The following is a 16,435-nucleotide window of genomic DNA, read 5'->3' as shown; positions in this document are numbered from 1 at the left end:
GGCGCTGTAAAGTCATGAAAATACATTTCGTCGCTCTTCAATGAAAACACATCCCGACCACGTGACGCGGACGTACGACGAGTTGTTTTGAATGATCGAAGAAGTTCAACACGTTTATTTTATTGGCTTCTTGTAATATCGCATTGGAAAGTAAGTATATATTTAAATGATTCACGTACTTGTCTCATTTTATTGTAAATCAGTATAATTAATTGAAGAAAAGTGTGCACGTGCTCTTCGTTGTAGTTGGCTTGGCGTGCTGTTGGGTGCAGCGTGGATGAACAGACGCACATTGAAGACTGAACTGCGCCTCACCCGAACACAATGATGACTCAAGGTTGCTATGAGATTTCAGTTGAATGCATGTGCTTTGTTTATAGCTATAAACATGTTAGCTGTATTCATTTGCATAACTAGCGAGCTGACACTGAATATACATTATTTTCTGTCAGTAGTACGTGTAGTGAAATGTATCGATGTGTTGGGGTAAAACCACTTGAATCACTTTGACAGGACACCTTTTGATTTGAACTAAACCTTTCATACATATTTGTGACTTTTTGGACCCGAATGGCTAAACATTATAGATAAATGTGCTCAAAGTTGACCGATTTTGCATACCCAACTATACCATGAGACATACAGTGTACTTGGAAAGTATTAAGACCGTTGACTTAACAAAAATTGTTACAGCCTTATAAAATTCTCTTATCTCTTATCTATACACAATACCCCATAATGACAAAGCAAAAATAGCCTTATCAAAATGTTTGCAAATGTATTACAAATAAGAAACTGAAATATCACATTCACGTAAGTATTCAGACACTTTACTCAGTACTTTGTTGAAGCACCTTTGGCAGCGATTACAGCCTTGAGTCTTCTTGGGTATGACGCTACAAGCTTGGCAGACCTGTATTTGGGGAGTTTCTCCCAGTCTTCTCTGCAGTCCTCTTACGCTCTGTCAGGTTGGATGGGGAGCATCGCTGCACAGCTATTTTCAGGTCTCTCCAGAGACGTTAGATCAGGTTCAAGCCCGGGTGCAACTGCACTTAAAGAAACTTTCTTGATATGTTCTGGATTGACCGACTTTCATGTCTTAAAGTAATGATGTACTGTCATTTCTCTTTGCTTATTTGAGCTGTTCTTGCCATATTATGGACTTGGTCTTTTACCAAATAGGGCTAGCTTCTGTATACCAACTCAACCTTGTCACAACAACTGATTGGCTCAAATGCATTAAGAAGGAAAGAAATTCCACAAATGAACTTAACAAGGCACACCTGTTAATTGAAATGTATTCCAGGTAACTGCCTCATGAAGCTGGTTGAGAGTGCCAAGTGTGTGCAGAGCTGTCAGCAAGGCAAAGGGTGGCTACTCTGAAGAACCTCAAATATAAACTATATTGATTTGTTTAACACTTTTTTGGTTACTACATGATTCCATGTGTTATTTCATAGTTTTGATGTCTTCACTATTATTCTACAATGTAGAAAATAGTCAAAGTAAAGAAACCCTTGAATGAGTAGTTGTCAACTTTTGACTGGTACTGTATGTTGTACCTTCGACCCTATTTTACATCATCTGAAGTTCTTTTGACTGCCATAGGTAGAGACACAACATGCTCTTGAATACAGGGTGGGTGGCATGTTTTGGCTGATAAATGTACTAATAAGTTAAAATGTCAACTTTCAAATGGTACCACAAAGATGGAATGTTGACTTGAATGGGAATATCTGTTTTAAATTACTGTTAATCATCATAGATAATAGTATAGATGTGACCATTTAAAGGTGCCACAATTATTTTTTTTAAATTGCGTTGTAATTTCAGAAAATGTCCATAATATCTGCAGTAATAGTGGAATGATGGTGTGTTTCACAGTATTACTTACCTTCCAGTGTTGTGATTGGCTGTGATATTCGCCTATTGATTTCTCCTGCCTGAGAAGCATCCAATGTCAAAATGGGAAAGCTGTTTTGACTTTGTGGCTGTGTTATCTAGTGGAAATCGAGTCAAGTGGCCAATGTAGAATTCGCTCTGTCATTTCTTGGTTGCTAAAGTTCTACACTGTCGCTCAATTACAAAAAACAAGCACTGAATAGTGTAGGGAATCATTGTACCATCGAAATCACTGAAATCTCAAATAGAAAAATATTGTTTCTACATCTGTTTGAAACTGGTGGACCAAAACCTAAAGTAAAAGGCTCAAGCGCAAGTCTCTTCCATGTTATGGGGAAATGGGATGCGGTGGAGGGGGAGATTTTGTTTTCAATGCAGCCTAGTGCCGTTGCAATTCACCTAGCTTCCACATGGGGGAGACATTATAGGTGTGGCACCTTTCAGTTGACATTTGAATCTGTGCAGATCAGCGTACATCTTTGTGGTGGTAAGTTGAAGGTCAAATTTCAATGGCGTACCAGCTAAATTTCAATGGTCTGAAGAATAGGTCCATTCTATTTCTATGATTGATATTACACCCACCCTGTATCCAAGAACATGTCTCAACTGAAGCTTGCAACCGTCTTTGTAAGCTTTTAAACGGTTGAGTTTGATATCATTTATATTTTCCGGTGCTGAAGACATGGATGTCACATGGTATAGTGGGGTATGAAAAATGGGTAAACGTTGAGCTCCTTTATCTCTGGAATGTTTTGGCATTAGGTTACAAGTATGCAATTTTTTTTAAACAAAAGGGATGCTGTCAAAGTGTTTAAATTCAAATGGATTTTCCCTTGGCTCTGGTTTCTGTACTGAACTAACTACTCTCTAGTCTACTCGTGTGTTCATTCGTTCTCACTGTTCTGCTTGTGCTTTCAGATTCCTGGCTGAGCTGTGAGAAGACTGCCGTTCTCCAGGGAGGCTTTCTGTTGGCCAACAGGCTGTGCCAGCCAGCGTCACTCAGTGCCCTACAGAAGGAGGACTGGAGTAAGGTTGGCCACCCAATTCTACAGGCTGTCAGAGAAATCTGTGGGCAGGAGCGAGGTAGCCGTCTGAGCAGTGTCCGCTGGAAGAAGAAAATCATCTGCATCTTATGGAGCAAATTACTGGGGAGGGAGAGCGAAGAGGACATGGAAATCGGCTGGAGGGAGAATCCATTCTTCTCTCTGCAGAACAGCCTACCTGACATTAACCGAACAGTGATGTTTGAGCTGGTCAAGTTGACAGGCTTCTCTCAGATCTACGCCCAGCTGCTGCTTTGCCTCCCATCGGCCCACCTGAGTGCAGAGCTAGAGAAGCTAGTTCAACACGTTACCCGAAACAGCACTGAGGAGGATGTCCGTGTCCTGCTGGAGGTGTGGTGGGAGCTGTGGAAGGGCAGGGGGGGAAGGCAAGAGGAGGATGACCTAGATAAGGTCTTTACTAACCGGTGGACCAGCCTCACCTACACCACCGGCCTTTCACCTCAGGCTGCCAAGAGGTTCAAGTCAGACCCAGACACCCCAACATCACCATCGTCCACCACTGATGTGCTGTCCATTCTTTTTCATGCTCTGGAGGAGATGAAAGGGCATCTGAGCACCTCTGACCTTTGCTACCGTGCCCTATCCAACTGCCTCGACTCCCTGTACACCTCACATCTGATAGACCAAGCTATCATCCTCCCAGCTGAGGTGCAACTTCAGAGCCTGACCAGTGCAGTGACTGTCAGAAAGAGGCATGCTGGGATAGAGAAGTTTGACCTGGTCCAGGTGATAAGCGAGGCCCAATGTGACCTGAAGGCAGCCCACACACCCTCTCAGTTTAAACCCTGTGGAATGACACTAATGCAAGCCCTGCAGACCGTCTCACAGCTCACTCAGACCTGGGAGAAGAGAGGGCTGCTGGAGATGACCGACAGCGGGGACCCCAGTGACTTGACACGCCGTTTGAAGAACAGTCTGGCCAGAGTGCTTGAGTCCCTAGAGGAACGGTCCATGTCTGAGACCATGGATGAGGGTGAGCAGCAGACACTGAACAATGTGCATAGCACTTTGAGAGGCTTGTTAGTCTCACTGTCCTTCCCCGACACAGAGAGCAACGCTGGGGAAATGGCCCACATTGCCGTAGCCATCATTAACCACCGCTTGGAGGGCTTCCAAGATTTCACTATGCTATTTGCCACTGAACTGAGCTGGTCCCTGAGCATGGAGGAGTGGATCAGCTGTCTGGAGAAAAACAAAAACGCATTCCAGCGAAAGGATATTGTCATGAAATTAGTCTCCACTCTCATTGCAAAGTGCCAAATGGATAGTGAAGTAGAGCACTGCAGAAAGCTGAAGGACATTATTGTGAACATTTTCGCAGAGCTCCCCTTACCTGAGAAAAACACAACATTAGCGGAAATGTTAACCTGCTCCAAGAGGGGTCTCCAGGGCTCTCTGCCCCTGGCTGTGACGGAGGGCTTTAGTGAGGAGCTCAACATGACGTTAAACTGCATCATCCAGGGGGGAGCGGTGCAGAACAACCTCAGCTTGGCCGTGGCCGCCATAGCCCGTGTGGCCTTTCAGAACCCCGAGGCCACCCTGCGTCGGTGCTGCCATCTGGCGGTGGTGAACCATGGGGCCCACAGCCTCCTCTCCAAGATACTCCAGCAGCTCTCAGGGCTGAGGGGCGGTGACCCCGGTTGCACAGAGGGGACAGGCAGCTCTGCGGGGAGCTTACTGTGCAGTTGTCTTCAAGATACTGCCATGACTAAACTGTCCTCGGCTAAGGAGGAGGACCAGTTCCTGCACTTCCTGGTTGCACTTATGCAGCCGAGCATTTCGGAGAGCTCAGAGAGGGGCCAGAGTTTCCTGCACCCTGAAGAGGTTGTGTGTGCCTTCGTCCTGCCTCACCTCTCCCCCTCCTCTGGCTATAGCACCTGCAGCCTGGAGCTGTGCCTGCGTTTGCTCCACTCTGCCTTTTCTCTGGAATCCCAGGATCCATCTCCACACTGGGTCATGAACTGCTCCCCGTTCCCCCTCCTCTACGTCCTCTGCCAGATTCTGAACGAGGGCTGCAGGTGCTGGGAGCTTCCTGTAGAGGGCGCACCCCGTCACTTATCCATGGAGTCCAAGGAGATGCTTGTCACTGTGCTCACTGCACTGGGCAAGGTGGTGGGACGGGAGGTGGCCTCAGCCCCCAACACCTGGTCCAGAGCCCTCTTCTGGCTCTACAATAAAGTGGAGGCCCTGGACTGGACTGTTCGCTTCCATCTGAAGGTAGTGTGGGGAGATCACTTCAAAAACGAGGTGCCGTCCTCATTGTTGGCTGTGTGCGAGCTGCCGGAGCAGGAGTGGTCTGGCCTAAAGTTGGCCCAGTATGGGCAGGGCACAGGACTGCTGGCGTGGATGGAGTGCTGCGCTCTCTCTGACGAGGTTCAGGACACCATGCTGACCTCTCTGGCTCTGGACCAGCACCGGCCCGACGACGTCAACATGTTCAGCAAAGGCCTGCTGGTGGCCGTGACACAGACCCTACCCTGGTGCACCGTCGCCGAGTGGGGCAGGCTGCTGAGAGCCATGCGAGAGCTGCTCCGCTCAGGCCGGCTCCACGTGCCTTACTCTCTGGAGTATGTGGACTTTCTCCCCCTGCTGGACCTGCGGGCCTTCTCCTGCGAGCTGCGTCTGTCCGTGCTACTGCTGCGTGTCCTCCAGCTGCTCTGCGGCTCCAGCTGCAAGGACTGGCTGCCCTGCCAGGGCTGGGCCCACGTGGGGCGGCTGTACGCCAGCGCCACAAGGGAGCTCATAGACTCCCTGAGGGGAAAGCTGTCGCCGTCTTCCTCCAACACCTCACCCAAAGACCCAAAGGAAGAGAGGTTAGCTACCACCACCGCCAGCCAGGAGGTGCTGTTTGTACTGAGCCAGCTCTTCTGCCATGTTCAGCACGTTCAGGTGATGATGCCCGGCGGGCAGTGCGAGTCTCTGTTCCTGTGTGCCCTGGAGATCCTGACCCACTACGAGGCAGTGCTGGCCGCACACCCCAGCAGCAGCTCCCACCTGGAGACCGAGAACACTCGCCACTTCTTCACCACCATCACAGACAACCTGGAGAGCGCCGAGATGAAGGCCGTGTTGCATCAGAAAATTGCTCAGCTGTCATCTTCAGGTTGATGTACTTTTTTCAGACAGCACTTGAATGAGAGTTTATTGTTCCCAGCCTCAAATAAAAATGTGTTCTGACTGTGTGTTGAAAATACAATTATTTTGAATTAAAAAACAACAACAAAATACGGACTTATTGCATGTCTTTCAATGGTTTATTAATCAAAACTCACCTATTGAAAAACTTTGATCATCCACACTAGGACACAAGACCAGGTTACAACTTGACAAAAGCTTGGTCTTTCAGTGCTTCACCTCTACTTAATTTTTCTATGTCAAATCTGTATTTTCTTGTGCAATCTTTAACAAATATTCAAGTTAACTTTTAACAATAATTTGCAGATGGAAAGTTATCCTGATAAATCACTAAATATTTCCTGCGAGCTGCGTCTGTAGTAGTACAGACAGTATAACACACTGACCCCTGAGAATTTTGATAAATACCGGTCATTTTGTATTGATAGGCAGTTGCAGGTCCTAAATTCCACACAGACCGTTCCTTCAGAGGGAAGGATTGAAATAACTGCCAACTCATGGCATGGAAGACCAGCAGCAAAAGACGCATAATTGACATTACATGTTGCTAACCATAGAATTAGATGGCAACTCTAATCTGTTTTTGAGCCATCTTTGTGAGCAAGTTGACCCTTTGACGTAGTCTGACGCAGGTAGAGGCGATAGGCCTTGTGACACAGCAGCACAAACCAGTAGATCTGAGGTGCCAGTATGGATAGGTTGGCTAAGTTGCAGTGGAGCGGTAGATGGAAAGGCACTTTGTGGAAGGGAATGGTGTACTGCTGACCATACACCCAGTACATGTAGGGGAAGAGCAGGACACGGCAGGTGAAGAAACTCAGCAGAACCATCACACCGTTGACTCTGTGAAGCCATGACTCCTCAAGTCCCAACTAGAGAGGAAAATATAGGGAACGTTTACTAATTGTACGGCGAGTTACAGTACACTTAATACTATGCTCAGACTTCCTAAAGCACAACCAAAAACAAAGGGGTTTATGAATCTGGGTGTGGCTTTACCTGGATCAGAACCTTTCCTAACGAGACAAAGGGAGTGCTGAATTCTGCCATGAAGAAACAGCCAATGAAGAAGTCTCCACCTAGACCAGTCCTGAGGAACTGAGAAAAAAACAGCCCTATATGAATATTAAACACTAACTTACTGAGAAATGAGCACAGCCAGCTTTTGAGGATGACACGGCAGATTCTCAATAACAGAAACTGGACTATTGTTAAGCAATAAAGCCTGAGGGGGTGTGGTATATGGCCAATATACCACGGCTAAGGGCTGTTCTTAAGCACAACGCAACGCTGAGTATCCAGCCCTTAGCCGTTGTATATTGGCCATATACCACAAACCCCCGAGGTGCCTTATTATAAGTTGGTTAACAACGTAATTAGAGCAGTATAAATAAATGTCATACCCGTGGTATACGGTCTGATATACCACGGCTGTCAGCCAATCAGCATTCAAGGCTCGAACAAATGAGTTTATAATGACAAATTTCAACTCCCGTTGTAACACATCAGACCTAACGTTACGGTCCAGTAATGTTTGTGTTCCTTCCTCACCAGAATGGTGGGCATGAAGACCGTGAGGAGGACCATGTGATGGACTACCAGCAGGGGATGCCGGAGGAGGAACAGCTTGATGGTAAGGAGGGAGTGATTTCTGTACGCCTCGTGCCCTTTTACCTTTTGACTGTGGTAGTTACTCAGATACATGGCGTAAATATCAAACGCCATGTAAGGAGCGCCAAACCACACAAATTCATTGGTCAGTCTGTGCCTAAAGAAGATGGTGACACCGGTACATTAGGATCATGACGAAAGTAAGCACTTACAACAAAAAATCGAGTGTTGTGCGAAACAAATAGAAATGTGACTTCATCCTTATAGAAATCACAGAATCCTCTTCCTCCACCAAATGCAACTTTGGAGCTTTTAGTAAAGTATTATAAATAGGTCCCTGTGTTTTGGTTAATCATGTCACATGACCTGGATTTGAACATTTATTTAAAAAAAGGTCCCAAACAGTCATTCTGATTCGCATGTAAAATAACCTTTTGAGTGACTAAAATAATCACCCATTAAATATTTGCTTTGGATAGAAATGCTCAACATTTGAGAAAAAGTCATTATTCCTCTCATGGTTAACTACCAGGAAGTTTGAAGACAGGCTGAGTGGGCGGGCAGCATATATTCATGAGCTCGCCTTGAGTGACAGCTCTTTGAAACACCCATCTCAAGCAACTTGGATGTGTTGCAGTAAAATCATCAAGCAAATTTGGTGATACACAAAGCAACTCAAACACTGAAATTGCGTCAATGATGTATACATTTTTTTTGACGTCTTCCATTTGGCATGTCTCTTGTGAGGCGGTTCACAGCAGCACTGACAGGTGTTGACTTGACAACTGTGTTGGAGTTTTGAACAACCCCTCCCCCTTTTGTTCCATGCTGGCTGAAGACCTAGCTAGCCAATAAATAGCTAACCCCAGACACAGATGAAAGGGGAAATATAAGTATCTTTGCCATAGATTAATAGGGTCAACTTTTAATTATATTTGCTGAGACCCTACAGTCAAATTTTGGCACCAGTAGAGTAGCCATCTCACTATATAAACCTGCAAACAAGTCTTCTTTGATGTTGGTTACAAGTCGGTACTTATGACACACGATAGGGGACCGACCAGTAACTTTATGATCAAATTTTATTATTGTAGAAGCAACAGTAATTTTTCATACTTTGATCTGTTTTCATCAAATTTCATGAAAACATGATTGACTGTTCATGACCTTTAAAGCTTTTTCAACAAACGGTCCCCTTTTATGTCAGATGGTCCAGAACCATCCTCAGACAATTGCTTTCATTTTTGGTGTAATTCTCATTTCAGGAAAAGGCTGGAAAATCGAGGTCATGTGACATGATTAACCAAAACGCAGGGCCCTAATTATAAAGTAGAATTCTTGAGCGATGACAAACTATATCATAAACTGATCATCAATGCCAACTGACTAGTCAGATATTTGTAGGCTTATAAGGCTATATAATACTGATACTACTGCACAGTGCACTTAGAAGCCTACCTATTCTAATCTATAACCTGTGCCCTGTGATGTGAATAGAGTGTTTGGTATGAGATGATCATGTATAGAGTACTATGAATATTTGAGATACAGTTTCAGTCACTAAGGAAATAAACACAGCAAACCCCTGCTGATAATGAGAATATGATCATTGGGAATGGTTGTGTAAGTTGACCACAGTGTTAAGATGTTCTGCAACCTGCAGTAGGGGAGAAGTTTGGATCTCTAGAGATTACTCTAGTGATGGGCACTTGTACAGGTCAGTCTTGTATCATTCAGCCGACAAAAGTATCACTGGTACAAGTCTCACTCAGAGGAGAGGGGAGGAGATGACTCAATCACTACAAGTTATGATTGCTGGTTTGATGGCAATAATCAAAATATTCATTCTTACCTGTCAGACATCACATCACTGGAGGCAGTAGCAATAATGAACCCAGCAATAGTAGCCAGAGTGGCATGGATGGAGGACACCAACCTTGCAAAGAAATGGGATATATGATGAGGCTATGAAAGTGCACACAATTGGTTTTTCATTTGTTCTGATATTAATTTAAAATAAACACATTTGTATTTATTGGGTGCCAGTTAAAGGGTTAAGTAGACAATATAGGCTACGTTTTAGTGATTGTATATTTCTAGATAGGCTATATTTTGTGTATTTAAATTATATTACAAATATTGCATGAGGTACAGAAGAGGTATTTGGCCCATCCACACTTGGTCCTAAACAATATATTATTTTCAGATAAGGCATTTTTTCGGTTACACGTAACTTTTTACTTAAACCTTTTTTGGAAGTCCATCGGCCGTTTCTGCTGTAATGACGATAGTTGCTCAACGAATCTACATTATTTGGTAAGTACCGAACGCTCGTGATTTGCAAGTTGGATGGCGCCTGGGTTTAAAGGAGAATCGCCAAATTCAATGTCTCCTGTAAATCCAGGTTGTGGTTCAGTTCTGATAGATTGATCTCCGGAGTTGTTTTGATATAACTAGACATCTGCTCACTGAAATACCTGTTGTCACTTACTAGTGAAGTCATTCAAGGACAACAACTAGCTAGGTTATGCATATGTAAATATTAATGTAATAAAGCCTACCTTTCGCTGATCACAAACACATCTGCATCATTCCAACTTTTGAAAGCTGATTTAAGCACTTTCCTGGATATAAAGAACAATCCAGGGAAAAATGCAGTGCCCCAAGCTAACATAAACATGATACACTCGCTTTAACCCGCCCCAAAGTCAAAGTGCGAGGAAGCAGGAAGAGAACATTCACGGTGCAGATGCAAAATAATAGCAGCAGAGCGTTTTAAGGTCAGCTACTATTAAAATAATGTGCAGAGACGTTCCTGTTTTTCAATGAGGAAACCTTCAAAATAAAAGCCCTCATTTCAAAACATTGCAATGTAGATTTAAAAAGCTATTACAATGAATCAGTGGCCATTTTTATTGTGCTAATAAGAAAATACAACAAGGAATTTATGAAAACAATGATAAATATTCATGAAAAAAATGACTAATATATAAAAATAAAAGAAACATGTTGAGACTCGTATACAATAATTAGATGTAAAAAAGAAACTGTTCAGAGATAAAAGAGGGGTTGGAAGTACTTATTATTAGGGTCTCTACTAACCATATATTTTTGTTAGGGGGACTGTGGTCTAAATATCCAGCAGCACTTCGTAATCCGCCTATTTCATTGCCCCCAATGCAATACACCGGGGGTGTCAAACTCATTCCATGGAAGGCTTAGTGTCTGCTGGGTTTTAGTCTTTCCTCTCAATTTAGACCTAGACAACCAGGTGAGGGGAGTTCCTTACTAACCAGCGACCTTAATTCATCAATCAAGTACAAGGGAGGAGTGAAAACCCAAAGACCCTCAGCCCTGCGTGGAATGAGTTTGACATGTGCAATACGCAGTATATGGAAATCATTTGGTTAAAAATAAAAAAACGATCATTTGTGCTGAGGTTAAAGTGGGGTTGGAAGTACTCAGTAAGGTCTGTAAAATCTATATCTGATGTCATTTTCATGGGAGACTAAGGAGTGTTTAAGCAACATATCCTCAAGCCAACAACATATTTTGCATACCTGTACACAAAGTACCATCTTACACAAGATACCTAAAGGAATTCACAGGCTGCCTCCCAAATGGCACTATTCCCTATATAGTGCACTACGTTTGACCAGAGCCCTATGTCCAGACTATTATGAGGTTAACAGTATTTTTTTGCGCTTTGAAAATACTTTTGCACTACGATCATTTCACCCTTATAGTACCTTTTTACACAAGAAACCTTACACTATAAGAGGTCTGAGGTTAGGCCACTAGAGCCTGTCATTAAAGACTGTTAAAGAGAAGATGGACCAGATAGTAGACTGGTCAGGGGCAGACTTTGGACTCCATTCCATTGTCTTGTTCTTCCAGAAACGCAGAAACTCCTATACTCTCCCCTCCCCTCTGTTCTCTCTCTTCTCCCTCATTTTCCTCTCTCCTCCCATCCTCTCCACATTCCTCTCCTATTCCTATCTCCCCTCCAGACCTTCAGGCTCCATCACCTCTCCTGTAGAATAATATAATTTATACAACTGGTGGGTGTAATCCTGAATGCTGATTGGTTAAAACAGTGTCTATTCCACAAGTTGCCACCAGCAAAATCATGATTCAACTGTCATCATTTTTATGGATATATACAAAAAAATGTCACTTGAAAAAAGGTCAAACGAAACGCAGCTAATTTGCAGTCTTTCCTGCTTCAGTTTGAAGTGATTGTGTTACTGTACCTGTGTTGCTGGCTAGCTCCTCTGACCAACAGTGTCCTGACTAGTGAGCACATTTTCTATGCCAGGCGAAATTTCGCCTCATCAGCTTATTATGGATGTATCCAAATAAATGTCACTAGAAAACAGCTTAAACAAATGCAAATGCAAATGCAGCTACTTTGCTGTTATTCTGTCTGCACTTTTTGACGTGACTGTAAGTTAGCCGTAGTTGGCTAGCTAGCGAGCAAGAGATAAAGAACTTTGCCAGCCAGTATGGCAATGGAACATTTAGAACCAACGACTGGGTCGAGTCCATAGATCCAGAACAGAAATACTGAACGACTGGGTAGCGTCTCTAGCAACCCTCGATTTGTGTCGGGACTATATGTTGTGGAAGGATGAAATATTATGAGTAAATTAAGCAAAATAAAGTTTTTAATGAAAATGTTTCAATAATTATTTAAGTATGTTGGTAACCCGTTGTATAAAAGTGATAATGCCCTTGAAGCTGGTGTTTGGAGGACATATTGGCACGGTTTGCCGGCCCTCGACGAATCCTGTTCCGTTGCAACGTTCCATGCTGGCTGGACCAGACCGACAGCCTTACAGTATTGTGGTTAAGGGTGATATTAGGAATTTCTAATTCATTGATTCTTATCAGTAGATGGGATGAAATCAAGTTATTATTTAAACAGATACTAGAAACTCCAGCTAACTTTAGCCACTACTAGCTAAAAAGCAATGGGAGTGGTTACAGTAGGGGCATAAAAAAAGGCCAAATCACCTTTAAGAGTAATGTCAAAACAAATGATTCCTCTCCTCTCTCCTCCCATCTTCTCCTCTACTCCCCTTTCTTATCCTCTCACCAGGGGCCCTAGTCAAAAGTAGTGCACATGAAATGACACCAGATATAGATTCTACAGACCTTACTGACTACTTCCAACACCACTTTTACCTCTGCACAAAGAATAGTTTTTTCTTTATAACCCAATTTGTATTTCATATATAGTGTATTGCATTGGGTGCAATGGAATAGGCGGAGTACGGAGTGCTGCTGGATATTTATAACACAGTTCCCCTAAAAAAACTAAACATTTGGTTAGTAGAGACCTTACTGAATAATTTCCACACCCTCTAGCTGAAACATGTAGTCAAGTATTTTTCTCTATGGCCATATGTATTTTATATATACGGTGTATTGGATTGCATTGCAATGAATGGGGTGGGTGGAGTAAGGAGTCACCAGCACTCTGTATTAAACCAGTTGCCCAGCACAAGATATCATTTATATTCTACAGAATCTATTGAGTCATTCCAATAACATATAAAGTGTGTTTCATTAATTAATATACATAATCGTTTTTAACATAACAGTATTTGTGTAAATCTTCAAAAGAAATGCTGTTATAAATAATACAAAATATAAAAGCTAAAATTGTTTTTTTTTACCCAAGGTCTTTGTTCTTCCAGAAACACAGAAACTTCTCTCTTCTTCTCCAGACCTTCCGAACAATCATGTTTGTGCTGCCAGCATAATTTCCTCAATTCAGAGATGGAAGGCGTCGCTTGTACTGCTCAATTTCTCGGCTGGGATAATGGGATAAAGTTCTACAGCTGCACCATCAAGAGCATCCTGACCGGTTGCATCATCGCCTTGTATGGCAACTGCTCGGCATCTGACCATAAGGCGCTACAGAGGGTAGTGTGTACGGCCCATTACATCACTGGGGCCAAGCTTCCTGACATCCATGACCTATATACTAGGCAGTGTCAGAGGAAGGCCCAAAAAATTGTCAAAGACCCCAGTCACCCAAGTCATAGACTCTTCTTTCTGCTACCACATGGCAAGCGGTACCGGAGCGCCAAGTCTAGGACCAAAAGGCTCCTTAACAGCTTTTACCCCCAAGCCATAAGACTGCTGAACAACTAATCAAATGACCACCCATTTGCTAGCCTTGCATGCTGACGAAGAAGGCAGTTTAATTAACCTAGCAGAGCAATAGTAATGGTGTATTTTTGTAGGCACGAACTCAGTCATGGCTCATTGGCCAAAGCCTATGGGGAAATAAATGTTTTTTAAAAAGATTTTTGGATAAACACCGAAAATATAGTAAACACAGGCTTAGGAGATCTTAAGTTTTGTCCTATGAGATAATATTCATCAGCTAACGTAACCTTTTGTGGATTTTGAAGCATTTATGTAATTAAACAAGCACATAAAGGCTTCATCATTCATAAAGGTCATGTTAACTGTCTGATATCATCTCATAGAACAACACGTATAAGATATCCTAAGCCTTTATCCCCAAACCCCACAAATTTCCCTTAAGAATGGCTGAATAATCCAGAGGTAACCAATTTCTGTTTGTTAGGACAAGTTGGCGAGCCCTATTTCAATCTTCGAATTATTCCATTATCCCAGATCCGTGTACGGTTCATTCAATCAATATCCTAATTTAAACAGCTAAGATGGATAATTTAAACTGCATGAATAAATGTTTCTTATGTTGTCCACAAGATTGAATTAATGAACAGAGATGTTGAGGAGCTGCAACAGGATACCTGTGCTAGCTGTTTTCAAAGTAAAAACTGTGTGACTATCTGACGTTACCTGACCATTGCACCAGCTAAACTCAGCAAAAAAAGAAACGTCCTCTCACTGTCAACTGCGTTTATTTTCAGAAAACTTAACATGTGTAAATATTTGTATGAGCATAACAAGATTCACCAACTGAGACATAAACTGAACAAGTTCCACAGACATGTGACTAACAGAAATGGAATAATGTGTCCCTGAACAAAGGGGGGGGGGGGGGGTCAAAAGTAAAAGTCAGTATCTGGTGTGGCCACCAGCTGCATTAAGTACTGCAGTGCATCTCCTCCGCATGGACTGCACCAGATTTGCCAGTTCTTGCCATGAGATGTTACCCCACTCTTCCACCAAGGCACCTGCAAGTTCCAGGACATTTCTGGGGGGAATGGCCCTAGACCTCACCCTCCGATTCAACAGGTCCCAGACGCGCTCAATGGGATTGAGGTCCGGGCTCTTCGCTGGCCATGGCAGAACACTGACATTCCTGTCTTGCAGGAAATCACGCACAGAACGAGCAGTATGGCTGGTGGCATTGTCATGCTGGAGGGTCATGTCAGGATGAGCCTGCAGGAAGGGTACCACATGAGGGAGGAGGATGTCTTCCCTGTAACGTACAGCGTTGAGATTGCCTGCAATGACAACAAGCTCAGTCCGATGATGCTGTGACACACTGCCCCAGACCATGACGGACCCTCCACCTCCAAATCGATCCCGCTCCAGAGTACAGGCCTCAGTGTAATGCTCATTCCTTCAACGATAAATGTGAATCCGACCATCACCCCTGGTGAGACAAAACCGTGACTCGTCAGTGAAGAACACTTTTTGCCAGTCCTGTCTGGTCCAGCGACGGTGGGTTTGTGCCCATAGGCGACGTTGTTGCCGGTGATGTCTGGTGAGGACCTGCCTTACAACAGGCCTACAAGCCCTCAGTCCAGCCTCTCTCAGCCTATTGCGGACAGTCTGAGCACTGATGGAGGGATTGTGCGTTCCTGATGTAACTCGAGCAGTTGTTGTTGCCATCCTGTACTTGTCCCGCAGGTGTGATTTTGTGATGTACTGATCCTGTGCAGGTGTTGTTACACGTGGTTTCCCACTGCGAGGACGATCAGCTGTCCGTCCTGTCTCCCTGTAGCACTGTCTTAGGCGTCTCACAGTACGGACATTGCAATTTATTGCCCTAACAAGATCTGCAGTCCTCATGCCTCCTTGCAGCATGCCTAAGGCACGTTCACGCAGATGAGCAGGGACCCTGGGCATCTTTCTTTTAATGTTTTTCAGAGTCAGTAGAAAGGCCTCTTTAGTGTCCTAAGTTTTCATAACTGTGACCTTAATTGCCTATCGTCTGTAAGGTGTTAGTGTCTTAACGACCGTTCCACAGGTGCATGTTCATTAATTGTTTATGGTGAATTGAACAAGCATGGGAAAAAGTGTTTAAACCCTTTACAATGAAGTTCTGTGAAGTTATTTGGATTTTGAGGAATTATCTTTGAAAGACAGGGTCCTGAAAAAGGGACGTTTCTTTGTTTTGCTGAGTTTAGTCATAAGGGCCACCAACAAGTAACCATACTTAGTTCAAGGGGAAGTTCACCCAAAAATACTCCTGGGCCTTTTACAACACTTACTTGGCTGTTTGTCAGTACCCCAGACAGTTTTTAGGTCCATTGTTTGAGTATTTAGATGTCTGTATTTTTATATCAATATGCTGATATTCTGAAATTACCTAAATTGCATTAAAAACGGTGTATTCATTGTTACAGAATCAGTGATTGTGGTGTTTAATGTAAAAAGTATAAAAAACAGACCTACTTTGTGCAAGCGCAAAGGACTTCCATATAGTATGTAATCCGGTAGATACTTTTCTTCGTGGTTCTAAAATGTGTGGCCACAGCCTCTCCTCT

General features: G+C 43.6%; 2 protein-coding genes across 3 annotated transcripts; one reads left to right on the top strand and one right to left on the bottom strand.

The window, feature by feature from the left end:
• Positions 1-27: 27 nt before the first annotated feature.
• On the top strand, positions 28-6,148 carry LOC106580777 (gem-associated protein 4). 2 transcript variants are annotated; one of them, XM_014162182.2, is made up of 3 exons: positions 28-150; positions 247-337; positions 2,821-6,148. In XM_014162182.2, the coding sequence occupies exons 2-3, from the start codon at positions 325-327 to the stop codon at positions 6,072-6,074; spliced, it is 3,267 nt and encodes a 1,088-aa protein (XP_014017657.1). In that variant the 5' UTR covers positions 28-150; positions 247-324; the 3' UTR covers positions 6,075-6,148. The 2 variants fall into 2 exon arrangements, with proteins under 2 accessions (XP_014017657.1, XP_014017656.1); XM_014162181.2 differs by having other exon boundaries at positions 224-337.
• A 50-nt stretch (positions 6,149-6,198) lies between these two features.
• Positions 6,199-10,522, bottom strand: LOC106580778 (TLC domain-containing protein 3A). Its single transcript, XM_014162183.2, has 5 exons — positions 10,274-10,522; positions 9,565-9,648; positions 7,653-7,869; positions 7,101-7,199; positions 6,199-6,973 (listed from the first exon to the last, which is right to left on the bottom strand). The coding sequence occupies exons 1-5, from the start codon at positions 10,390-10,392 to the stop codon at positions 6,674-6,676; spliced, it is 819 nt and encodes a 272-aa protein (XP_014017658.1). The 5' UTR covers positions 10,393-10,522; the 3' UTR covers positions 6,199-6,673.
• Positions 10,523-16,435: the final 5,913 nt, after the last annotated feature.

The sequence above is a fragment of the Salmo salar genome, chromosome ssa20 (assembly GCF_905237065.1).
Source record: "Salmo salar chromosome ssa20, Ssal_v3.1, whole genome shotgun sequence".
Taxonomy (NCBI): domain Eukaryota; kingdom Metazoa; phylum Chordata; class Actinopteri; order Salmoniformes; family Salmonidae; genus Salmo; species Salmo salar.
This window is presented reverse-complemented; position numbering and strand designations above follow the sequence as displayed.

Excerpts from the sequence above, each read along its gene's own strand:
- LOC106580778 (XM_014162183.2), bottom strand. The coding sequence starts at position 10,392 with ATGTTTATGTTAGCTTGGGGCACTGCATTTTTCCCTGGATTGTTCTTT. Across the intron at positions 7,870-9,564 it reads AGTGATGTGATGTCTGACAG|GCACAGACTGACCAATGAAT; the intron begins GTAAGAATGAAT and ends CATCTTCTTTAG. Across the intron at positions 7,200-7,652 it reads TCTTCATGCCCACCATTCTG|TTCCTCAGGACTGGTCTAGG; the intron begins GTGAGGAAGGAA and ends TTTTTTTCTCAG.